Here is a 27129-nt window from a genome sequence, read left to right on the forward strand (position 1 = left end):
TGGATGACCTCATGTTTCCTTGATAACTTGTAAGTTTTGATTTGATCTCTGCTGATATAATGGCTACCTTGTAAGACAGTATAAATAAGCACACAATGTTGAATAAAACACCTTTGCTCCATCAGAGCTTTGGTCCCCATGTCTTGCGTTCTTTGTCTCTCTCTGTCTCTCTTTGTCTCTCTCTCTCAGGCTATTTCCTTGGAGCACAGAGGTCCTCTGGGTTCACATTCCTGCCTGGGCTTCTAAGACCCTCTTGAGAAGGCGCTCTGTGCCTTCACCCTATTGAGAGGGCACCTGAGGCCTTCGTGAACAGAGCAGGCCCTGTGCAGGGGCTTTATTTGCTTTCTGCGTAAACCAAGGAATATCAGCCTCTTTCTCTCTCCTTTACTTTCTTATCGGTCGACTCCAGACCACCAGGTTCTGGTCCATTAAAGGACCTCAACAAGTGGCACCCGAACAGGGACTTGAGGCCATCCAGCCCCTGCGCGATGTAAGCCAGGCTCTGGTCCGCCACCTTGTTGCAGAACATGTCCAGCCCCGAGAGGCGCAGGCTGCCCATGGCCAGACGCATGAAGCCTGTGTCACTGATTTTGTCCCAGGAGCACAGGTTGAGGCTGCGCAGGCTGTCCATGTGTAACAGGTGCAGGAGGCCAGCATCAGAGATGCCCCCGCAGAAGCTGAGGTTGAGGAGCCTCAGGCCCATCAGTCCCCAGGAGATGTGCTTCAGGGACAGGTCCGTGAGCTTCTGGCAGTCCTGCAGCATGAGCTGCTCCAGGCCCAGGCAGCCCTCGGCCACGCTGCACGTCATGCTGGCCAGGTGCCCTATGCCCACGTCCGAGAGGTGGCGGCAGCTGCGGAGATTGAGGCTCTTGAGGCGCTGCAGGCCCCAGCGCAGGAGGCCGGTGTTGGCGATGTTGCTGCAGCCGCCCAGCTCCAGCACCTCCAGGCCCTTGAGGTACTGGGCGATGTGGCCCAGGCTGCTGTCGCCCAGGCTGCTGTCGGTGATCTGCTTGCAGAGGTTCAGGTTGAGTGCGTGCAGCGAGCCGATCTGCACAAACGCGTGGCCCAGCCCTCTGTCTGTGAGGTTGTAGCAGCCGCTGAGGTTGAGGCTCTCAATGTTGGCCATACCCTGGATCACGTAGCTGAGGCTGCGGCGCAAGCTCAGGATCTGCACCCGGCGAATGCCCGGAGCCTCCGGGCTAAGCTGCGCGCCCCTTGTCGCGCACGTCCAGGTAGCCGAAGATCATGGCCAGCAGCTCAGGAAACAGGCACGCGATGTGCGTCTCCATCTTCCTCCCCAGCGCGGGCCCGCTCCCGCCCAAGCGACAGGGCGGCTGGCCGGTGGCCGCACCACGGGCCCAACGGACGCGCCTCCCGCCTTCCGCCTTGGTGCTGCTCCTCCTCCCGTCCACGCGTCCTTCCTGCCCGCCCTCCCCTCCCGGCGTGCTTGGCGCTCACATCCCAGGCGGGCACCCCTCACTGGGCTCAGCCCCGCGGCGCTGGGCCTGCGCCCCTGCCACCGCCACCGCGCCCCCCGCCGCATCCTCCAGTGCCGCGGGGCCCGGCTGCGCGCTCTTTACTTTCTTCTTGGTCGACTCTGGACCACTAGGTTCCAGTCCATTAAAGGACCTCAACAGAGAGCCAGCAGAGGTTATTTAGAAGGTAAAAGGTGAATGATAGCATCCTTATTTCTGTGGCCTATTTTCATTACCACCTGGTGGCCTGTTTCGCTAGTTCAACCTTCCTGTCTCACCAGGACTCACCCAGTATAGCATTGCGAACCCAGCCTTCCTGCTCAGCAATTCATTGATCCCATACTCCCAGGCTGTACACGTGTATACTAATAATAGTATATTATACCCTCTATCTGGAGAAGGAAATGGCAACCCACTCCAGTGTTCTTGCCTGGAGAATCCCAGGGACCGGGTAGCCTGGTGGGCTGCCGTCTATGGGGTTGCACAGAGTCGGACGCTGACTGAAGCAACTTAGTAGTAGTAGTAGTATACCCTCTATCATTGAAAAAGCAACAGAATTCCAGAAAAGCATCTATTTCTGCTTTATTGACTATGCCAAAGCCTTTGACTGTGTGGATCACAATAAACTGTGGAAAATTCTGAAAGAGATGGGAATACCAGACTACCTGACCTGCCTCTTGAGAAACCTATAAGCAGGTCAGGAGGCAATAGTTAGAACTGGACCTGAAACAACAGACTGGTTCCAAATAGGAAAAGGAGTACGTCAAGGCTGTATATTGTCACCCTGCTTATTTAACTTCTATGCAGAGTACATCATGAGAAATGCTAGGCTGGAAGAAACACAAGCTGGAATCAAGATTGCCGGGAGAAATATCAATAACCTCAGATATGCAGATGACACCACTCTTATGGCAGAAAGTGAAGAGGAACTAAAAAGCCTCTTGATGAAAGTGAAAGAGGAGAGTGAAAAAGTTGGCTTAAAGCTCAACATTCAGAAAACGAAGATCATGGCATCTGGTCCCATCACTTCATGGCAAATAGATGGGGAAACCGTAGAAACAGTGTCAGACTTTATTTTTTGGGGCTCCAAGATCACTGCAGATGGTGACTGCAGCCATGAAATTAAAAGACGCTTATTCCTTGGAAGGAAAGTTATGACCAATCTAGACAGCATATTCAAAAGCAGAGACATTACTTTGCCAACAAAGGTCCATTTAGTCAAGGCTATGGTTTTTCCAGTAGCCATGTATGGATATGAGAGTTGGAGTATAAAGAAAGCTGAGCGCTGAAGAATTGATGCGTTTGAACTGTGGTGTTGGAGAAGACTCTTGAGAATCCCTTGGACTGCAAGGAGATCCAACCAGTCCATTCTGAAGGAGATCAGTCCTGGGTGTTCTTTGGAAGGAATAATGCTAAAGCTGAAACTCCAGTACTTTGGCCACTTCATGCGAACAGTTGACTCATTGGAAGACTCTGATGCTGGGAGGGATTGGGGGCAGGAGGAGAAGGGGACGACAGAGGATGCGATGGCTGGATGACATCACTGACTCGATGGATGTGGGTTTGGGTGAATTCCAGGAGTTGGTGATGGACAGGGAGGCCTGGCGTGCTGCGATTCATGGGGTTGCAAAGAGTCGGATATGACTGAGCAACTGAACTGAACTGATACCCTCTAAAATATATTCAAAATAGAAAAATTTACACTATGACGTATTCCAGTGGATTATCTTACACATACCCTGTCTAAGGGTTTCCCTTGTGGCTCAGAATCTTCCTGTAATGAAGGAGACCTGGATTTGATCTCTGGGTCAGGAAGATCCCCTGGAGAAAGGAATGGCTACCTACTCTAGTATTCTTGCCTGGAGAATCCCATGAACAGAGGGGCTTGGCGGGCTACAGTCTATGGTATTGCAGAGTCAGACACAACTTAGCAACTGAGCATGCATGTACTCAGAGCTTGACGATATGGATATGCTGTGGATATAAATATCCCTGCTTATGGCATAGACACCAAGTAAATATTTGTGGAATGAAATGAGTAGAAAGAAGATAGTAAATTTACTATCTTATGTGTGTGTGTAATAAGTTGTTTTAGTCGTGTCCAGCTCTTTGCAACCTGATGGACCGTAGCCTGCCAGGCCCCTCTGTCCATATATAAAAGACGTTTAAAAAATGTTCTTTACACATAAAATCAGTTTTTATCTTCAAGTTATTTAAAATTTGGTCTTTTTAATTTTATGTTCTTTTTGATCTAGTGCTTAAAATTTCTTCTTTTCATCCAAGTAACTGTTTTACAGCTGGTATCTGTTAAAATTCTCTGACATTTGCAATATTTATTTTTCATAGGAGGTTGCCTCTAACATTCTGTTTTATTCATTAGACCATTAGAAATAAGCTTCTATAATTTATTTGTAGAAGTATCTTTTTACAGACTTTTGTTTCACATATTTGTTCTTTGCAGTATTACAGAACGTAACACCTATAGCATATTGAAAAGTGATATATTTTATATATTAATTGAGTTTAATCAAAAGCTTTTGTGAAATATTTTGACTCTGTTGCAATTTCCTGACTGCCATGACATTTGGCAAAGAATTATTTTTTTTTAAATTGAACTTTATAAATTATTGATTTAAGATAAAGATTGGAATTTGTTACTTTCATTTCATCTAATTTATACACTACTATTAAAATTGATTCTTAAGCCAAGCACATATGTTAATGCATTGTTACGTCTGTGTGACTTTACAGTGGTGAATTATCAGTATTGGTGACTTATTTGAACCTGCTTCTATGCTTCTTAAACGTTTCCTTATATATCCCTAAGAGAAGCTGACCCACAGTTTGGTATGCACAGTCTGAAGTCCTTCTTTTTCTACATTTAACTTTTTTCTTGGTTTTATGTTTTTGATTTTTATTTGGAATTCACATAGCATACAGTTCACCTATTTAAAGTCAGAGTTCTATAGCCATCATCTCAATCAATCTTAGAAGATTTTTTATCATCTAAAAAAGAAATTTTGTACCCCTTAGCCATTACTCATCAATACTGCTTTCCCTCTAGGCTTAGACACTAATTAGTAGACCACTATGTCTCTGTAGATTAAAAAAAAAATTCTGGACAGTTTTTAAAAGTACAGTTATGAAACTGTATGTGGCCCTTTGTGACTGGCTTTTCTCACTTAGCCTAGTGTCTTCAGGGTTCATCCATGTTTCAGTATGTACTTATACATCTATTTAAAAGATAGTAATTTTGCTTAACCATAAACAACACTTGATATTCCAAGGGGGGGAAATGCTCTTTCTTCTTTCCAATGTATGTGTACTCTTTTCCCCACCTATCTCAATCACATCATATCACTTACATACCCTTGGAATAAACATATTTCAGTCACAGATTCAGAGATACATTCTGATAATTGGGTAACAGTATTAACTTTTTAAAAGTCTTCATGTAGGACTTCCCTGGCAGTACAGTGATTAAGACTTTACCTTCCAGTGTGGGAGGTGTGGGTTCGATCCCTGGTCTAGGAGCTAGATCCCACAAAGCCTCTCAACTTAAAACAACAAAACAGAAGCTGTATGTAACAAATTCAATAAAGAATTTAAAATGGTCCACATAAAAAAAATCTTAAAAAAACTCCACAGACCTTTATAAAAAAGATTTCAGGAAAAAGGTTCTTTAAAGCAATGAAACCTCCAAAATCTCAAAGGCTATATAATCCTTTAAATGAATATTTTGCTACTTAATGTCAGTTAATGTGCAACATAAGGGTTATGTGTACTGTTATATATGGATCACTTGCATTTTATGTTTTATTATACGTTACATGATAGCTCTGTGTTCACATAGGCCTATTCTTGGCCAGCCTCCTGGGATAGGGAGCTGCTCTTCTTTGTCTTGTATTCCCATTTCCTTGGATAGGCAAATCACTGGCTCTTAATAAATGCTTATCAAATTGAATTTCAGGTATTAGTAAACTCACTAAAGGTTATACAAACCAGAATTGATTGTGTTCTCCAAAATCATAGCCTGATGAGTGGTGAGATGTGTTTGAGATGGGTTTGTGTAGGGGAAGGATGGGAGGTTTTGAGTTGTGTGTTAGTTGTAGTCCCATAATTCTTTGTTAAGAATTTGAAGGCTACGTTCTTAATAAGTTGCCTCACTCTTATGTCTTTAACAGTAAGATAGGAGTTACTTTCAATGAACAGAAATTACAGTTGAAATACTTTTTCAAAAAGACTTCTGCTAAAACAATTTTTTAAAAAAATTCAGTGGTTTTATAATATCCAGGCTTAAAGCTTGATCTTTTTTGGTGTGTGTTGTTTTCCTCAAGTATGAAGTGTTTTGGCAGTCTTTGTAACATAGAGCATGCTATATATATTATTGATTCCTTTTAACAATTGAGCATTTTAAGCTGTCACTGTGGTTAAAATTGTTTGGGAGTATTGGCTGTCCACTTGTATATACTTTAGAAGTTGACAGGTTTGTTAAACTTTTTTTTCTGATTTGTTAACATGCTCTTGACTTGGATTCTCGTTATCAGCCTAAAAATAAAATAATAACAGTAATAAAGAATAACACAGCTTTCTATTACATAGCTTTATCATTTAATGCCATAGTCTCTGAGATATTATCTCCTCCCACTCTTTTTTCTTTTAAATAGTATAGGAAACTGAGGCTCAGCATAGTGACTTTAGATTACACAGACCAGTAGCTCAGGACACAAATCTTGAAGCTAGATTTTATGATTCGAGGTGGAAATTCTTTCCCTATTGCACGCTGTGTCTGGTATTTATTCACTACTTATAGTTTGGATGTTGCAGAAGTAGAAATAGTTTCTGTGCTCACTTTTTTCTGCTGAATTGAATGGAGACAGAGACCATTGAAAGCAATATAAACTTGAGAATCTGCTTCTTGTGTTGGTAAGTACTCAGTGATATATGGCAGGGCCATAAAGTAGAGTACAACATATGGCAATCCCATAAGTTGTCTGAAAATTTCATATTTCCAATGAACGTTTTAATCTTTTATTTAACTTTCAGATTTAAGAGTTAAATCAAATATGAAATAAAGATATAAAAACACAGAAACATGAATGTTGGTGTAATTTTTTTTTTCTCTCCCAGACAGATACTGATTATGTAAATGGTGTTGTAGCCAACCTGGAGAAAGAGTAAGTTGTTAATTATGGAATTGAAAATATTTTAGTTACTATGATCTCTTGCTTTTTGTGAAAAGAAAATACCTTCTTTTATAGTTCATTTTTCTGTGGAGTTCAGTGTTCATTAGATCACCTACCACTGGTCTTTTATATATAAATTATCATAAAGTATACGTATGTATATCAGGTTACTTGATGGGATACATTGGTGTATTTCATTGTAGAAAAGACTTGAATGTCATATATAACACTATCAAATAATAGTCTTTAACCTCGAAGACAGTGAGTAGAGAGAGAGACAACATTAAAAAAAAACTAAGATCATGGCACGTGGTTCTACCACTTTATGGCAAATAGAAGGGGAAAAAGTGGAAGTAGTGACAGATTTTATTTTCTTGGGCTCCAGAATCACTGCAGATGGTGACTGCAGCCATGAAATTAAAAGACACTTGCTCCTTGGAAGAAAAGCTATGACAAACCTAGGCAGCATATCACTTTGCCGACAAAGGTCCATCTAGTCAAAGCTGTGGTTTTCCCAGTAGTCATGTATGAATGTGAGAGTTGGACCATAAAGAAGGCTGAGTGCTAAAGAATTCATGCCTTGAAACTGTGGTGTTGGAGAAGACTCTTGAGAGTTCCTTGGACTGCAAGAAAATCAAAGCAGTCAATCCTAAAAGAAATCAACCCCAAATATTCATTGGAAGGACTATTGCTGAAGCTCCAATACTTTGGCCACCTAATGCAAAGAGCCAGCTTATTGGAAAAGACCCTGATGCTGGAAAAGATGAAAGGCAAAAGGAGAAGGAGGTGGCAGAGGATGAGATAGTTAGTTAGCATCACAGACTTAATGCACATGAACTTGAGCAAACTTTGGGAGATAATGGAGGACAGAGGAGCCTGGTATGCTACAGTCCATGGAGTCACAAAGAGTTGGACACGACTTAGTGACTGAATAACAATGATACTGAATGAGATCACTTAAATCCTTCACGCTCTGTTTACCAAGAGAAAAATTTTCTGCTGTCAGGGCAGCTAGTCAGGGAGCAGTTTCAAACCTCAGTGCTAAATAATATCTAAAAATATGCAAAGGTTTATTAATAGTTTATTGTGAGTGGAGCACATAGCAGGTAATAGGTGGACAGCTCAGTAAGTTGCAGATACCATTGTTGTTCTTGTTCAGTCGTTAAGTCATGTCTGACTCTTCACAGCTCCATGGACTGCAGCACAGCAGGCTTCCCTGTCCTCCACTGTCTCTCTGAGTTTACTCAAAGTCCTGTCCATTGAGTTGGTGATGCTATCCGACTCATCATCACCAATACCATTAGTTTTTATAATACTGCCCTTGTAGATTTCATAGTGATATCATAAAATTAGTCCTGCTATGGGTTTCTTGATTGAAATGTATCTGTTGTTGCCCCCAAAAGACATATTTTTTAATGTAAATTAGGCAAGACAAAAGAGAAGCCAAAGAGTTTGCCAACTCTAGGATAATGTGGCTCTATCTTTGTCTGTCAGTATGCCAAAACCAGCGATTTTTATAAATATATGCATAGTTCAGGATTAAATTGTGCATTTGTTAGATTTTCCCTCAATTGCTCAATTTCTTGGCAGCCTTTGTACAAGCACAAATTGGTGTGGAATCCTTAAATATAGGTACCAGACAATCATTGGTCCCCCTTCCCACAGACCACATGGGCAGGTCTGAGGGGCTTATGCAAGGCTTCTGCTGGTTCCTTTCTTCCTCAGTGTGCAAGAAAACCAAGCCCAGGAAAAAGGGCGGTGAAGCGCCAGGAACCTTTGTGTAAAGGCAGGTAGTTGTATTTTGTGGAGATTTGCAAACCTGAAGTAAGGAAGAAGGCAGATGCAAAGCAAATTGCATTTGAATCAGTAAGGATGGGTTTTAAAAACTTTAGAATAAGTTTTCCTGTCCTTGCACAACCTGCAGACATTGAGACATAGTTTGATGTACCCTCACAGGACAAGATCACCCCCAGGTGAGAAATGCTATTTTAAAATGACATACACTCTGTATCCCACAACTAAGCCTTCCTGAAAATGAAAAAAAAAACACTGGTTTTGCTAAAATATGTATGTATATTGGTATACGTACACATTCATTAGGTTGTTTTCCTTTCTTATTTTCTGCTCCACCTTGATTGCTTTTTAAGAATTCTGATTTTTTTTAGGACTTCAGTCCCTGCAGTTGGCCTAGAATTTCAATGAATCAGTGATGAGCTGCTTCACTTAACACGTTGTAACTGTAGCAGTATACTTTACTGGTGTGTTTTTCTGTTAAATACCTAAGTTGATCATTAAGATATGAAATCCCACAGAACTTCTATAACTCAACCCACCTATCTCATGACAGGTTTTCTAAAGAAATCAGTTCTGGCTTGGTGGAAATAATATCACCTCCTGAAAGCTATTATCCTGACCTGACAAACTTAAAGGAGACATTTGGAGATTCTAAAGAAAGAGTAAGGTGAGCCTGTGGTATTTAAAATCTCCCACCTTTGTGAGTATAATATGTAATAACTGTCATCCTTGTTTATCAAAACTTTACTCATTTTGAAAGTGCAAGTCAGTCAGTTGTGTCCAGACTCTTTGCAGCCCCATGGACTGTAACCTGGCTCCTCTGTCTTTGGAATTCTCCAGGCAAGACTACTGGAGTGGGTAGCCATTCCCTTCTCCAGAGGATCTTCCCAATCCAGGGATCGAACCCAGGCCTCCCACATTGCGGGCAGATTCTTGACCGTCTGAGCCACCAGGGAAGCCCTCATTTTAGGGTTGAACTAATTAGTGAGAGCTAATGCCTTTTTGATGATTTGGTTGGAAATTCTGTGGTGAGAGGTTGAATTTGGTCAACCTAATGAATTTCATAACCATGCTGCTCTGTGCTGTTATAACTTTTCTTAAGAGTATATTCAATATAACTCAAAAGTTAGTCCAGATAGAAATCTCATGTCTATATGGAAGATAAATGAGAACTGATTCAATAAAAGTGATAAAAACAATAATAGTCTTCTGCAGGATCATATTGCAATAAAATAGTCTGTAAATTTATTTATCTCTAAATCTCTAACATTGAAGGAGTTAGAAGCTTTCCTTGTGTTGTTCAAGACAAAGTAATCTAAGAGATATTAGCATCATTTTTGGATTGTCTATAACCAGAATAAAGGACAAAAATGGTGATTTGGGAAGAGATTTATTATATTTCTTGAGTTGTTAATTTGTCACAAAGAAAGATATGTCTCTATAATTGGTTAATTGTCTCTCAATGAATATGTTACTTAAAACATTTAGGATTGAGTTTGTTTAAAAAAAAAGTGAATAGACTCATTAAATTCAGAACAGCTTATAAGGTATTTTCTAGAGAAGTTTACTTAGTGGTTCAGAGCTTTAGTTCTGGGGGGTGTGTGCGTGTGTGTGTGCGTGTGCATGTGCGTGTGCGTGTGTGTGTGTGTGTGTGTTTTAACTGGCTTTTAAAAAACCACTTCTCTATATTCAGCATTGGCGTGTGTGTGTGGCAGATTCTTTACCACTGAGCCACCAGGGAAACCAACATATAACTGTACATTTTGTATAATATCATATTATCATATATACAATATATGTGATATTATATGTAGTGCATATATTATAGCATTGTTACGTATTATAAAATATACATCTAACCTTATTTTGCTAACTTTGAGTCCGATTCCTAACTTACTTTTGAATATTTTTATTTCAGATGGAGAACAAAGCAAAACCTAGATTATTGTTTTCTAATGATGTATGCTCAGGAAAAAGGCACATACTACATCCAGGTAAGTTTTTCCTTTAGTTTTTTTTTTTCACACTTTTTTAAAGAAAAAGTAATATCAAGGGTATATCTTCATTAAAATGAAGTTTCAAAATGTGCTGGAGCAGAAGGGCTAGTCACATCACTAAGAGCATGGGCTCTGCAGCTGCACTCCCTGGTTCATCTCTTAATGATTTAGTGGTCTTAAGGCAGACAGTTGTTTTGTGCAGTAATACATTTACATTTGAGTTCAGGATTATAAAGCCAACATCTATTGTAATGTTCTTGGCTGTGGAATCCTATGAACAGCGGGGCCTGGCGGCCTACAGTCATGGGGCCGCAAAGAGTCGGACCTGACCGAGTGACTATCACATACACACACACACACACACACACACACACAGGTGCAGCTTTCAGTAGCATGGCTAAAACAGTAAGTCCATCGTGATGCAGACTTTAAGTGAGCCAGGTGGGCAACAGCTTAAGTAATTCTAGGAAGCTCTTATTTCTTCCAAGTATTCTTCAGTTAATACTTAAGCTTAAATTCTGCATTGGGATTTCACTTATTCAGTCAGATATCTTTATCCCTGTTCAAAATGCAGATACCCCTAAGAGGTGTGTAGCACATGAAGTATGTCAGGTTTTGTTGCTATTGTTTTTTTCAGTATAAAAAATTTATTAGGTGCTGGGAGGATGTGTGGATAAGAGTGGCAAGAAGCAGCCCTGAGTCCCTGAATTAAGAAGGAAATGGTTAGGCGGCTGCTGGCAGGGACTGGGGAGGGAAGGAAAGGAGCTGGCATCCCATGGAAAGGTGGACTTCTTGAGGGCAGACTTTGTCTCTTGTGATACTGTACGTTGGGCCAGCTGTATTCAAGTGGGCGTGAACCCTTCCTTGAGTCACAGGAAGAAAAATAGAAATGGTGATAAGGTATGACATGTCTATTACAGGATACAACAGCTGTGTGTATAAAAACACGGTATCCTAGATATAGGTAGTGTGTTTCCTCCAAATAGTTCAGAGAAGTCTGATTTTAAAATAATAATAATAATTTTGAAGCATTTTAACATACCCCCAATATTATTGTGGGCTTCCCTCGTGGCTCAGACAGTAAAGAATTTGCCAGCAATGCGGGTAACCCGGATTCAATCACTGGGTGAGAAGATCCCTGGGAGAAGGAAATGGCAACCCCCTCCAGTATTCTTGCCTGGGGGAAATCCCGTGGACAGAGGAGCCTGAAGAGCTATGGTCCATGGGGTCACAAAGAGTAGGACACAACTGAGCAACTAACACACACACACAATATTATTGTGGTTGAACCTTGCTGTTTGTTCCAGGCCCAGTATATAAATATTCACATTATGGTCAAGAACTTTATACACAGCATTAAAAAGTGCAGCTGTATTACTTTTGAAATTTGTTTTCAGTTTTCTTCCAGGAGAACAATTAATGGAACCAATAGAGCTCTTGGGAGGGAATATAGGAAAAGTTCATGTTTAAGAAATTGAGGAAAGGACAGGGTTAAGAAAGAGAGTGGTTAGGAAAATTTCCCCTAAGTAAGGTCAGTATATGAGGTATTACAGTATTATATGGGATATTATAACAACAGCTGCTAGGAACTAACATTTATTGCACACTTATCCTGTCAGGCATTATTTTTTATACTTTATGCTTTCCACATATTAACTCATTTAATATGACCCTTTTAATAACAGGAATGTGCTGTATATACTGTATCAAGCTGTGTTTTGCTATCACTTAATGCACAATTGTTATTTAGTCGCTCAGGTCCGACTCTTTTGTGACCCTATGGACTGTAGCCCACTGACAGGCTGCTCTGTCCATGGGATTTTCCAGGCTGGCATGGGTTGCCACGTCCTTCTCCAGGGGATCTTCCCGACTGAGGTATCCAACCTGTGTCTTCTGCGTTGGCAGGCAGATTCTTTACCTCTGAGCCACCAGGGAAGTTAACATGCTATAGTCACCTTTCCTGAGGCATAATTTTTGAACAAATAGGGTAATTTTAAGAGTCTAAGTCTATCTTAGACTCAGTGGTTACTCTGTGGTCATCACAGATGTACATCTAAAGGGAAAAGAAAATGCCACCTGCCTTACTGTTTTGCTTGTGGCTTGTAACGAGGTTTTCCATGACAGCAGCAAACCCAGATTCATAAAGTGCTCTATTGCAAGTGACTTGGACTTGAAGACAGTCTTCCGGAACACTGTTGGGTGATGCAGACACTTCGTAGGTGGCACTGCATTGTTCTTCCTGTATCACTCCAGGATGCGTGCTGTGTCAGCTTGCCCCACTTTTAGTGATGCTGAGATTTAATCCATGGCTGAAGGGGTGTCAGTCTCATCTCTCCTTCATTAAAAAGCTACCCAGCAGCCATTTCTTGCATGGTTTGAGCTTCTGTAATTATTTTCCCCCAGCTTGATTTTTTTGTTAGAGGTTGCCAACTGGTAATTTTCTAATTCTATAAATTGTAATGTTCTTATAAATAGAGCTCTTCTGTAAAAGGACTCTCCTTTCTTAACTGTTTGATGATGTTGAAAAATAGTTTACAAAGGAAAAGATGATTAAGTGCTTGATTCTTTCTCTTTATTAATTTTTAAGTTGACACCTTAGCAGTCTGTAGTGGTGACCATTTTTAAAGTGTTGTTGTGAACTCATGGATTTTTAAAACTAGATTTGGTTTGCCTCAGGCTTTCAATCATTATTTCTAAATGTTCATGTATTTGTTTATCTGGCTCCACCGGTCTTAGCTGTGGCACATGGCAACTTTTGGTTGTGGGCATGCAGGATCTAGTTTCCTGACCAGAGATCAGGCCCGAGCCCCCTGCATTGAGATCACGAAGTCTTAGCCACTGGACCACCAGGGAAGTCTCTGCAGTCATTATTGGTATTGCCGCTTGTATTGGCCCATCCTAAGCCAGTGAGAATTTCTTCAAATGGGCTTTTGTGTTTGTTTCATTTAAGCCCAGTAATCACCTGGATCACTTCCTTACTGACTGGCCCATCGTGCGCATTTCCTGTCCCAGATGTAGAACCAGCCATTTCTTTAAGGAGTCCTGTTTGTTTTAGAGGTATACAGTATTTAGAACCACACTGTGCGCTGGAGATGCTCATGGCTACTGTCTTTGCGTCTACGTATTTTAGTAAGGAAAGAAACATCTTATTTCTCAGAGGACAAAAAAATCACATTTATATTGATAATCCCAATTCAAGTGTAAGATTATAATATTTTTATTTAACTTTTTTGAATTTTTTGTATATTCTTTTCTCTTACATTCGAAGTCTTGGTTTTAGTAAAATTACCTAAATAACATAATTCTTTTATTCTATAGTATACCTAGAATGGGCTTTTCTGGTGACTCTGTGGTAAAGAACCTGCCTGCAATGCAGGAGACGTGGGTTCAATCCCTGAGTCATGAAGATCTCCTGGAGAGGGAAATGGCAACCCACTCCAGTATTCTTGCCTGGGAAAGCCCATGGACAGAGGAGCCTGGTGGGCTACAGTCCAAGGGGTCACAGGGTCAGATACAACTTACTGACTAAACAACAACAATAATACCTAGAATCGTTTCAAAATAACAGTATCAATTAAACTACTAAATGCAATTAAAAATCTTTTATTCTTGTTTCCCTCCCCAAGAGTATATCCTGATGTGGATATATAGTCAAAATTCCATGTTTGAAAGTCAGTTGATAAAATTCTTCATATTATGTCACCACATTAATAATAACCTGATATGAAAGTAGGTTTATTTATTTCCATTTGTATTCAGTGGTTAGCATTTTTTTTTTAGTTGTAAAAAGTATAATATTCCCAAATCAAAACTTATGTAAAACAAGATATGTTTACAGAGGTCTCCTTTTTATCCCTGTTGTTTTCCCATGTCTCCTCCCTCCCCCATGGGCAACCAACATGAGTTTTTGGTTTCTCCTTGTACATTTTAAAAATTCAAACAAAAATGTAATATTCCACCTCTTTCAGACTTTGCAGGTACGTAGTGCAAACGCAGTGTTTAACACATTGTATTTTCACTTCCCTGTATAAACTAGTGATCACTAATGAGGTATATGTTAGATTTTCCAAGAGTGGTTCATTGATGTCAGAGAAGCACATATGTTCACTGAAAGACCTATACGTGAAGGTTCATAGCAGCTTCATTCTTAATAGCAAAACCTGGAAACAACCCATATGTTCTTTGGCAGGTGACTGGTTAGACAAACTGTGGTGCCTCCATACTATGGACTGTCCAATAATGAAAAGAGAGGAACTGTGATACATGACATTCTGGATCTCAGGGGAATTATGCTCAGTTTAAAAACCCAGTTTTTGGACTTCCCTGGTGGTCAAGAATCTGCCTGCCAGTGCAGGATACACAAGTTCGATCCCTGATCTGGGAGGATCCCACCTGCAGCAGAGCGACTAAGCCCACGTGCCGCAACTACTGAGCCTGTGCTCCTGAGCCGGCGAGCCGCTGCTCCTGAGCCTGTGTGCTGCAAGTCCGGAAGCCCCTGCTCTGCCACAAGAGAACCCACTGCAGGGAGAGACCCACGCACCACACCTGGAGAGGAGTCCCACAGCTGGAGACAAGCTTGTACGGCAGCGAAGACCCAGCACAGCCAGAAACGAGTAGAGTAATAAGAACCCAGTCTTTATTAAAAACAAAAATACATTTGGCTGCACCCTGTGGGCTGTGGGATCTTAGTTCCCCAACCAGGGGTCAAACCCACACCCTCTGCATTGGAAGGCAGGGTCGTAGCCACTGAACCACCAGGGAAGTCCTTATATAGCTTTCTTGAAATGACAAAATTACGGAGATGGAGAACAGACTCTTGGTTTCCAGAGGCTTGGAAGGGGGGAAAGGAGGGGGAGGTGGCTGTGAATATAAAGAGCGGCGTGAGAATCCCTGTGATAGAACTGTCCTGTATCCCAGCTCTGGTGGTGCTCCTGCAAACGGACACACACATGTTCAGAGTGCATGGAACGAAACACAGAGACACACCAACCACACCCCCATACAACTAAGTCTGTGTAAAACTGCTGAGATTTGAATAGGTGAATGAGTTGTGTCGGAGTCAATTTACTGCTGGTGATATCATGCTGTAGTTTTATCAGAAGATGTATATTGGGACTGCTTGGAGTCTCTCTGTATTATTTTTTCATAGCTGTATATGATATACAATTATCTTTAAAAGTCTTTTTAGAAAGCAAAGTTGTTTGCTAAGAGTGGAACAAAGCAATATTTCTAATGTAATATAAAAGGGAATTTTTTTGTGATAGCCAAGTTTAGTGTACTAAATATAAATAGGCATTTAATAATTTCATCTACACTTCTGTATATATAAATCAGTACCAAGCTTGTTTTTTAATCTGCTTGTTGGGAAAACTTGGGATTGCCTGGTATTTGGGGTCATCTTTTCTTTGGGCATCCACAGTCAGCGTTTGGTGTGAGCATGGGCATCTCTGGGAGAGCAAGGTTAAGTGCTAGTGGGAACTCTGTGCTCTCATTTTCCCTCAGGCTTCCCTACATGCTCTGAGTGTATAAAACTTGCGTTTGTGTTTACTGATGAGTTCCCAGGCTTTGGGATTGTGTCTGGAACATAATCAAAGCTCTGTAAATACTGGTGAGTCAAAATTGTATGCGTGCATGCCAAGTCACTTCAGTCACGTCCAGGCTCCTCTGTTCGTGGGATTCTCCAGGCATGAATACTGGGGTCAATTGCTGTGCCCTCCTCCAGAGATCTTCCTGACCCAGAGATGGAGCCCACATCTCTTGCATCTCCTGCACTGGCAGGCAGGTTCTTTATCACTGTGCCACCTGGGAAGCCCAGTCAGAATCATGCCTTTCCAAAAACCGCTACTGTTTCTTCACAGACAGGAAGAAAGCTTATAGGACTCAAATCTGTGAAAAACCCAAATACTGAAATAAGTAAAAACTACTTAGCAGATAACTGAAAATTATAACATGTCATTAGAAGAAGGAAGAGTTTTCCTGGGATATTAAAATCATCAGTGGTAAAGAATATTTTTAAAAGAATGTATGCATAGGTAAAAAAATCATGTTGTGACTTTAAAATTCTCTGAACACTTGGAGGAAGAAGTCTTTGCAGACACTCATGAGCCTTGATCTCTGTCAACTCCCTGATAAACTTTCCAGTAACACGTGTGGTGATGGCAGAGCACATGGGATTTAACAGATACACTGAGCTGCTGCTGCTAAGTCGCTTCAGTCGTGTCCAGCTCTGTGCGACCCCACAGACGGCAGCCCACCAGGCTCCCCCATCCCTGGGATTCTCCAGGCAAGAACACTGGAGTGGGTCGCCATTTCCTTCTCCAATGCATGAAAGTGAAAAGTGAAAGTGAAGTCGCTCAGTCGTGTCCGACTCCTAGTGACCCCATGGACTGCAGCCCACCAGGCTCCTCCGTCCACGGGATTTTCCAGGCGAGGGTACTGGAGTGGGGTGCCATTGGAAAAGAGAACTTTTAGGAACCAGTCCTACAGAAATGAATAGCACTGATGTGAAATGTGAGCATTGTTTGCATTGATAAAGAATGAGAAACAGCCTGGGTGTCTGCCTGTGAACAAACAGATGATTTGTCCATGGATCCCTGGGGGTAGTATACATTTATTGAAGAGACTGCTTTAAACATATCCTTATTAACCTGGAAAGATAGTCATGATATATTAGGAGGAAGAATCCAGATTAACAAATCTCAGGGTGGGTGGGAACCTTGAGGTAGGGCTGCCTGTCTGGTCCCCCTGTGTGTTGTCTGTGCATTCTAGAGGCGGCCAGTGGGTGCCCACCCAGCCTTGAACTTGAGTTGCCTCCCCTAGAAGGGTGGGCGGTAAAGGAGGAAGACCAGGTGTTGTTTTCTTTTAATGACTTGTTACGTGTATTATGTAAAAAGAAAAAACATGTTTTTTTAAAGGCCTGTAAAATTCTTTTCCTTTGAAAAGAAAACAGGTGAGTGTGAAATCCTATTGGGAGCCATAAAGGGCCAAGATGAGTAATTCGTGGAATGCTCTGTCATTTCTCGTAGTGGAGGAGCAGCTTTATTGATTTGCTGTGTGCATCTGCCATTTTATTTCCTACATTTCCCTTTAATAACATTTATTTTTATTTGTTAGTTTTTTTCCTTTTCATTTTATCATTTTTTAAAATTATTATTATTTTGGGGGGGGGGCCACACTATGAGGCATGTGGGATCTTCCCTGACCGAGGATATAACCTGGGCCCCCTGAATTGGGAACTCAGAGTCTTAACCACTGGACTGCCAGGGAAGTCCTAAAATTTATTTTTATTTTCATCATTTTTGACCATTGTTTTCTTGATTGTCATTATAAAAGTGTGCTTGAGTTTTTCCAGAGTGTCCCATCTAAATCTTCCCTTCTCTTTCTGATTCATTAATATGATTATTCAACTTTCTTTAGCTTGAAGATGATATTATTGTCAAGCAGAATTACTTTAACACCATAAAAAATTTTGCACTTCAACTTTCTTCTGAGGAATGGATGATACTTGAGTTCTCCCAGCTGGGATTCATTGGTAAGAAAAGTGGCAGATTTATCTACTTTTCAGAAATAACTGTGACTCTTAGAATCTTGAACTGTTTTTTCACCTTAAAAAATTTGTCTCTTTTTTCTCTGGAAACGGATTGCTTTTAAAGAAATTTACTAATAACTTAAGTAGTTATGATAACTACCTAATAAGTTAGGTAGACTTCCATGTATAAAATGTTGAAGTCAGCTCAGCATAGTATTTACAGAGGTCTCACATGGTAGTATTTACTCTGGGGTTCTGTAAGGCAGCCCTGCTGACTTTCCATGCTGACAGAACCAGCCACGGTCCTCGGGAGTACGTCTGGTTCCTTCTCTGACGTCTCTAGCTCCCGTTTTAAAGCCCAGAGCTTTTGCAAGATTGAGGTCCTTTTAAAAAGAATGCTGCATTAATGGCTTTTTAATAGGAATTCCTGGTAGTCAGTGTAGTACATGAAGTTCTTGTCCAGTCATTAATTTGTATTCATGGGTGCTTTCATGGGCTAGTCAGGGTGCTTATTTTAAAAGGTTTTTTTTTTTTTGTTTTCATTAAAATTCCTAAATCATCCAACTAAAGAGAATATCTTTAAAGTAGAAGATTGAAGGAAATTTATGGGTTTTTAGAAAACACCCCAGAGAATAATATTTTACTTCCTATAATGCTTTAAATCTGTAAATATTAGAGGCTGAGGCTTTGACCTTGTTGATCATTTATGTCAAAACTCAAAAAATATTTGTGAAGGTTTCAGTGAAGACAGAATTAGGAGTCCTTGTGTTTTGCTTTTATTAATTTAGTTAAAAATTTGTTTAAACTTAAATTTATCTTAAGTTCCTTTTTTATGAGGAGCAGTTGAATGAGACATGAAGGAAACATCTCCAGTCTCTTCTTGAATCCTTTGAGCTGGTGGTGGTATGATAGATTTTGTAGTAGAGAAAATCAAGGGCTCCGTTTATATCAGGTGACAGCTAAACTTAGCTAAAGCAAATTTGGTTTTGGCAAGAGAGTTGGGACAATTATTGATAAGGATTTATAGCTGAAAGCACGAGCGTCAGTGTATTGGTTGCATGGATTTCGCTCATTGAAGTCGTTCTGATGGTTGGCTTCTTACTACAGTTACTGATTGGGAGTGTCTTTTCAGGTAAAATGTTTCAAGCACCCGACCTCACTCTGATTGTGGAATTCATATTTATGTTCTATAAGGAGAAACCCATTGACTGGCTCTTGGACCATATTCTGTGGGTGAAAGTCTGCAACCCTGAAAAAGATGCAGTAAGTCTTATCTCTTAGGAGAATGGAACAGGCTTGTTTTATGTATTTAGTGAAAGTGATGACTCCTAGGGAACCAGATTTTTTGTAAAGGAACAGTTAAATAGGTAGCTGAAAACAAACAATGTTTGTAAGCTATTGTTGCATTCTCTCTTTAGAAAAAATAATCACTTTCTTAGAGCAACTCATAGAATGTAGCAAAATAGCAGAGTGCCTACTTTCCAACAATGACTGAACATAGAAATTGATTCAATCAACTCATTTTTATGATGTAAGCCCTTACTTGTATTTTCCTTGCAGATTTACAGGAATTTTTACTGTAGGACACAGAACTGTTACTGTCATCTTCACGTTCATACAACATACTTGCGTTTAATTGCTTCCATGCAGTCCTACCTAATACATGGTTAAGTTCTAAAATGAGCTTGTGAGGTAAAAGTCTCTGGAAATAACAATTAAAACCATGGGGACCCATTCTCTCACTCTTCTTTCTGTGGCCCATGGCATGTCAGTTGCTTCCACTAGGATGTCAAGGAAACTGTTGCCATGCACTTGCTTGCTCCAGAATCAGTCCCTCTGAGGGTGGTCTAGGAGACTCTTCCAAGCGTTACACTTATTTCACCAAGCATAATATGCTCAAGGGCCAACCTTGTTGCAAATGAAGAGATTTCATCTTTTATATGTCTGAGTAGTATTCCGTTTGTGTGTGTATACACAGCACATCTTTGCCCATTCATCCATTGATGGGTACTCAGGTTACTTCCATATCACGCCTATTGTGAATAATGTTGTGATGAGCATAGGGCTGCCTCTGCTTTTGCTGATGAGTGTTTTTGTGTTCTTTGGATAAGTACCCAGAAATGGGATAGCTGGGTCACATGGAACTTCTATTAATTTTTTGAGCAGTCTCCATACTGTTTCCATAGTTGGTGCACCAATTTACATTCCCACCAGTAGTACCAAATCAAAGCATGCTGATACAGAAAAGGGAGTAGTTGTTACCAGAGGGGCAAGGGCAGGGGTTAAGGGCAGGTAAAATAATGGAAATATAATGTTCACACATGAAACTTATATTATAAACTAGTGTTACTGTGAAAAAGAGATAAAAACAATTCACAGATTCTTCCGAAGGTTTATGGACCTGCTCTGACTCTTCAGCCCCAAATGTGTTATCTGTTTGCCTGTGTGTTGAGTGATGGGGTTGGGCTCAGACCCTGCTCCCTCCGCCCACCTCCACCATCCCTCGTCTCCCCGCTCCTCCCCTGTCCTCTCTTCCCTCCCTTTCCTTTCCTCTCCTTCCTCGTGACTGTGTTTGTATAAACAAATTTTTTTAATGTTTGTGTAAATAAAATTTATTTTTATAATTTATAAAATTATTTTATAATTTTAAAATAAAATTTTATTAATATTAAATTTATTTTATTAAATATATAAAATTTAATAATTTATAAAATTAAAATATGTAAGTAAGAATTTATAAAATTTTATCTTACAAAGTGTTTGTATATATAAAATTTCACCTCTACTCTCCCGTTAGCAATAATAAAGCTCTTGAGAAAAATTAGTCATTTTAACACCCAGAAAGTTATCAAGAGGTTTTTCAAGACGAAATGCCATATACATTTGTCTTCTTCATTATGTTCTTGACCCAAAACTTATAAAAGTCATTGAGAATGGAAAGAGTTATGAAATTCTTCAGAACATACCTGTCCTGAAGCACCGAGCTAGTGAACACACGGGAGCCCGGCCAGCGCTGTGGGTCCGCTAGGTGTGATCACCATGCCAGCAGCTGGTAATCTGAAATCGGGGCCACGGGACACTTGGAGCTGAAATTTAGATGTCCCTCAGCTGTGTCGAGATGGATTTGTCTGTTTTGACTGTTTCCTTGCTTGTAGTCTACTTACTGCCTCCCATTTTCACATTGCTTTGATGCAACAAAATGGGCCTTATCTACAAACTCTTCATTGTATTATTTTGGGTAGCTGTTTTGTGTATTTGAACCAAGCCTCTAGGGTTGGTGCATTTTAATATTAAAAGCCAAATTGATATTGACACTTTGTAAAAGGTGATTGAAATTAAATCCTTACCTCTTCCCTTAGAAGTGCTTATGTTAAATTTCTCCTTCATGTCTATTTATTAAGTTGGTAGAAAATCTATTAACTTCTCAGAAAGGACCCTAAAAAAAAAAAAACAACCCATGACTTGGAATTATGAGATGCAGTTGGATTTCCTTTTTAATATTTACTCTTCTAAAGGATGTCTCGGCTTTCAGAGGAGGACAAGATGTCACTTTCTAGTGTAACACTAGCATTCCTCTTTAATATTTAGAAACACTGTGATCGACAGAAGGCAAATCTGCGAATTCGTTTCAGGCCGTCCCTTTTCCAACACGTTGGTCTGCATTCTTCACTCACAGGAAAAATTCAGAAACTCACGGTTAGTGATTTAATTTTATTTTTCTCATGCACAGACAGTTTGCTATTTAATGTATAATCATTGTTCTTCTTAAATATAAATAAGCTGTAAGTTATAGCTGATCCGCTGTTGTACAGCAGAAACTAACACACATTGTAAAGCAGTTATACTCCAATTAAAAAAAAACAACAACAAAGCAGATAACTAATAAGGACCTACTGTATCGCATCGGGAGCTCTATCCAATATTCTGTAAAGGCTTAGATAGGAAAAGAATCTAAAAAGAAGTGGATATATGTATATGCATAAGTGATTTACTTTGCTGTATACCTGAAACTAACACAACATTGTAAATCAACTATACTCCAATAAAAATTAAGTAAATGAAAAGAAGCGATTCTGAACAAATAAAAAAATAAGCTGTATGTTGCTTAATAGCATATATGTCTTTCCTCCTAGGATAAAGATTACATGAAACCATTACTGCTCAAAATCCATGTAAACCCCCCTGCAGAGGTATCTACTTCTTTGAAGGTCTACCAAGGTCATACACTGGAGAAAACTTACATGGGTGAGGACTTCTTCTGGGCTATAACGCCAGTAGCTGGAGACTACATCCTATTTAAATTCGACAAGCCAGTCAACGTGGAAAGGTAGGTCCTTATTGAAATAAAATTTGGTCTTACAATTTAGACCTTTTCTTCACAATGTGATTTGTGGTAGAATTTTTTTTTTTTTTTTGTATATGTAACACATATAAGGAATCAATGAGTCCTAAATGTTAGATTATAAAATATGTGGGGTTTCCCAGGTGGTGAAGTTAATAATTCTCCTGCCAAGGCAGGAGATGTAAAAGATGAAGATTCGATCCCTGGGTCAGGAAGATCCCCTGTAGAAGGAAATAGCAACCCACTCCAGTATTCTTGCCTGGAGAATTTCATGGCCAGAGGAGCCTGGCTGACTGCAGTCCATGGGTTCGCAGTGAGCACTCAGGCACGCACGTGAAATACATTTCCTACAACTCAGTAATATCATGGGTGGGTTGCTTTCAGATAGAACACTGACATTTATTTAGTATGTTAGATAAATTCTATTGGTATTTCTGAAAGCATGTTTAGTATAGATTTTTTTAAATATACTTGTTTTTATTTATAACTTACCTGGTCACACTGGGTCTTAGTTGCAAGATGCAGGATCTTTTGGCTGTGGCCTGTGGAATTGCAGGGAGCATGCAGTCTTAACTGTTGGACCACCAGGGAAGTCCCTAGTAGAGATTTCTAATACTTGTATGTGGAACTCTTCCTCAGAACCTCCAATTTGTCTTCCTGCCCTTACCTTAGAATATCCCTTAAGATATGACTGTGAGCTGGTGGATGGCCCAGCAATCGGCTGAAATGATAAAATTTATCAGAGTATGACTGTTCCTAGGTAGTGATTTTGCATGTGCTGGATGACTTTTAGTATATGCCATGGAGGAATTTACAACCCTTTTCTTTTTCTTTCTTTAAAATTAGAAGATAATTACTTTACAATATGGTAATAGTTTTTGCCATTTGTCAGCATGAATGAGCATTAGGTATATATATGTCCCCTCTTGAGCACTCCTCTCCCCACCCCACCCCTCGAGGCTGTCACAGAGCACTGGCTTTGGGCTCCCTGCATCTGCACTGAACCCCCCACTGGCTGTCTGCTTTACACGTGGTAATATGTATGTCTCAGTGCTGTTTCTCCCGTTTCGTCCCCCCTCCCCTTCCCCCACTGTGTCCCAAAATGTCTGTGTCTCCTTTGCCGGCTTGCAAGTAGGATTGTCAGTACTATCATTTTAGAATCGTATGCATTAATATACAATATTTGTCTTTTACTTTCTGACTTATTTCCCTCTGTATAATAGGCTCTAGGTTCATCCGTCTTATTAGGACTGACTCAGATGCATTCCTTTTTATGGCCGAGTAATAATCCACTGTGTATACGTTCCACAACTTCCTTATCCATTCATCTGTTGGTGGACATCTAGGTTGCTACCATGTCCTACCTATTGTAAATTGTGCTCCAGTGAACATTGGAGTACATGTGTCTTAGAACCCTTTTCTGTGATTGGGGTTTATGTTCACTTTGAAAACGTTGGGGCTTTTTCTTTCCCATTTTTCACCTAACGGTCACAATTCCTTCAGTCTTTCCCCTGTTTTGGGTATGTTCCCCAGACTGTCTGTGGCATACTTACATATAATCCCCAGAATAGAATATAATTTCCTAGCCTGTGGCATATGGTGTTATGTGTTTTCCTGTGAAGGCCATTTGATTTTTAGAATTTGTCAAATATTTGACCACCTTAATAATTCTTTTTAAGGTGGTCAGTAACAATGCATAGCTACGTGTAATGCTATTAATTTTCTTTTCTTACTCTAAGCTGATTCTAAAGAGTAATTTAAGCATAAAAATGTTATAAGCAATGGGAAGATCACTGGCAAAACATATTAAATTTATGAGTAATATTTTTCACTTATATGAGTATTTAATATTGGTTTTATTGTTATTTAATGTTCATTTTGTACTGTATAGTGGAACTCTGCCCTGAGAGGTATTGTTTACCACATTTTCATGAGTCATCCTACAATCAGAAACAACAGTTTTCACTTCAACAAGAATAGCCTGAAACCAATTTATGAGTTTATTTTTAGCACATAAAAATAGTTCCATCAAAGAATCTGCTAAAGAGCTCATATATTGGAGATCAAACTTAGTAACAACAAATATATTTACAGTAAACCTCTGTGAAGTAATATTTACGATGACTCTATTGCGGGCACTTTTCTAGTGAAACACAAGTCTTCTAAAATCACAGTATATAAGAATTTTCTTGACCTTCCTAGGACAGAAAAAAGGGATTACTGGATTTTTGCCATAATTTACTCGCTGAGAGGGGAAGTAGCAAAATTTATTAATATAGAAAAAATATTCTTTCTATAACATATGTGTGCATTATACAAAAATTTTAAAGTGTGAAAATGAGGAAAGGACTTCCCTGGGGGCCCAGTGGTTAAGATTTTGCCTTGTGATGCAGGGGCTGTGGGTTGGATCCCTGGGCAGGCAGCTAAGATCCCACAAGCCCTACGACCAAAAACATAAAACAGAGGCAGTGTTGGAACAAACTCAATAAAGACTAAAAAAGGTTCACAGAAAAAACAATCTCTAAAAATACCGAGGAAAAAATCATAACCCCAAGGAAACCATTATGACCACGTTGGCACCTTTTTTTCTCCGTAATTCTGTGTATTTTCGACATTAAGACCATGGTCTACTTGTAGTTTTATATCTTACATTTTCCATTATACTCTGTTGTGACTCACAAGTATTGAGTTGGTCCAAACGTCTATTCAGGTTTTCCCATAGCATCGTATAGGAGAACCCAAATGAACTTTTGGGCCAATCAAGTATTTTGATGACTGCACAATATCTCATTGTGTGGTTCTACCATCATGTACATCTTACAATGTTAAACTTTTTAGGTGATATGGAGGTTTTCACTATAAATAATTACATAGTGAACACCTCTGGATCAGTCTGTCTTAACTCCAGATTATATTCATGGGCTCTTTTCTAAAAAGTGGCTTCCCTGTCCTATGATTTGGCATTTATCGTTGAGTTATTGAATGGCCTGTGGTTATATGACATTCTGAGTCAAAGATGCCTTTTAAAAAATGTATCTCATCTGGAAACTCTGGGAGTTAGTTTTGGTATATTTAGCTTGGAAGCAGCTTCTTATTAGGGTCCCTGGTCTGTGTGACATTTGAAAACCAAATTCTTGCCCACAAATACCATACTATAAGGGTATCATAACTATTCTGTGACTATTACTCACTATTTTTAACATATAAGGTAGTTTTAGTTAATTCTCAGGAACTTTCTGGTATAACTGTGCCAGATAGATGGAAATAGCTGATTGTATTGAGGAGACACGGGCTCAGAAAGCTTAGTGAAACTTGCACAAGATGAGAATTCCAGGAAATGAGAGATCCAGGGAGGAGCCTCTGACTCCTTACCATGAGCTTTTAACCACTGAACTTCACTAAACTCAAGTTTTAGGTTTAGGCTTAGGTATGCTTTGCACCCTATCCAGCTTCCACCCTTTCTCACACGCTTTGGACGTACACACTAGTTTTCAAAGTATCAAAACACTAGAACATTATACCCATAGAGTATTTGAAAGGGTTGGATGGTATCATCAGCTCAATGGACATGAGTTTGAACAAATTCCAGGAGATACCGAAGGTTAGGGAAACCTGCCGTGCTGCATTCCATGGGGTCGCAAACAGGACTTAGCGATTGAACAACAGTATCATGTAATCAGTCATGATATCCAAAAATTTGTTAATGTTGACAAATGGAGTGATTCTGATATTTGGAATTGGTTAATTCACTTTATCTGTTCATACCAAAATTATTTATATTGGCTAAAACTAGTCTGAACTTGCCGCAACTCCTTGCTGTCCTAGTGAACATTTTGTCTGATAACAAGATCCAGTAGTGGGACTTTCCCGGTGGTCCAGTGGTTTAAGAGTTTGTCTTGCAAGGCAGGGGGCACAGGTTCGAACCGTGGTCAGGGAACTAAGATCCCACGTGCCGTGGGGCAACTAAGCCTGCGTATCACAGCTACTGAGGCCGCGTGCCGCAATGAAAGATCCTCCATGCTGCAGCTAAGGCCCAATGCAGCCAAATAAATAACAAATAAATATAGAAAAAAAGATACAGTAGTGTTCTTTAGCGGCTACAATTGTCATTTTCCATCAAGAAGTTAATATACTTAAAGCAGGGTAAACAGCAACAAAAAACTGTTACCATTTTTTTGGTTTTTGGTCTGTTAAGTGCATTATTATGTTAGCAGCAAGCATGCCCCTCTGACAGAGGAGTTGACATATCGTCCTTAGTTTTTTAATATCCATGCAGCTATTCAGAACACATGATGTGTAGTTACAAATTCTAGTGTCGACCTTACGCTAAGGTAAAGGCCATCTTCCTGAATCTTGGTCAAATCTGATTCATATTCTTATTTTTATGTTTGTCTTTCCAGTTATTTGTTCCATAGTGGCAACCAGGAACATCCAGGGGATATTCTGCTCAACACAACTGTGGAAGTTTTGCCTTTGAAGGTATGACTATGTTTCCCCCTCAGTTTCCTTTGAGAACTAATACTGATAGATTCGATTTGAGGCTCTTCTTGCTTATGAAAGAAAATTCTCATGATTGCAGGACCTTGGTGGTGAGTCATACTAATTCTTGGGAACTATGAAACACCTAGTATATTGTCCTATGTGCCTTATTCATAGAAAGAGCCTTTATTTTGTTTCTGATTGGAAGATTACTTGGACATTTGTACTGGGAAAATAAATGAATCGTTATTTGATGTTAATGCTTACTTGCTGTTTGTATTTTGAATCCCAAAACACCATGTAGTTTTAATGCCTGTTGAATAATACA

At 39.9% G+C, this 27129-nt stretch overlaps 1 protein-coding gene and 1 pseudogene across 8 annotated transcripts in view; one reads left to right on the plus strand and one right to left on the minus strand.

Annotated features, from left to right (window-relative positions):
- The window catches only part of MGAT4A (alpha-1,3-mannosyl-glycoprotein 4-beta-N-acetylglucosaminyltransferase A), a 116954-nt gene that overhangs the window by 80762 nt on the left and 9063 nt on the right, over window positions 1-27129 (plus strand). For all 8 annotated transcript variants that reach the window (XM_069583888.1, XM_069583894.1, XM_069583892.1 and 5 more), the window contains exons 6-13: window positions 6606-6652; window positions 9009-9122; window positions 10374-10449; window positions 17869-17983; window positions 19113-19243; window positions 21569-21676; window positions 22114-22307; window positions 26723-26801. In XM_069583888.1, the coding sequence (XP_069439989.1) occupies window positions 6606-6652; window positions 9009-9122; window positions 10374-10449; window positions 17869-17983; window positions 19113-19243; window positions 21569-21676; window positions 22114-22307; window positions 26723-26801 (864 nt within the window). The remainder of the gene's footprint in view (window positions 1-6605; window positions 6653-9008; window positions 9123-10373; window positions 10450-17868; window positions 17984-19112; window positions 19244-21568; window positions 21677-22113; window positions 22308-26722; window positions 26802-27129) is intronic.
- On the minus strand, window positions 365-1289 carry LOC138435180 (F-box/LRR-repeat protein 14-like; annotated as a pseudogene).

The sequence above is a fragment of the Ovis canadensis genome, chromosome 3 (assembly GCF_042477335.2).
Source record: "Ovis canadensis isolate MfBH-ARS-UI-01 breed Bighorn chromosome 3, ARS-UI_OviCan_v2, whole genome shotgun sequence".
NCBI classification, from domain to species: Eukaryota; Metazoa; Chordata; class Mammalia; order Artiodactyla; family Bovidae; genus Ovis; species Ovis canadensis.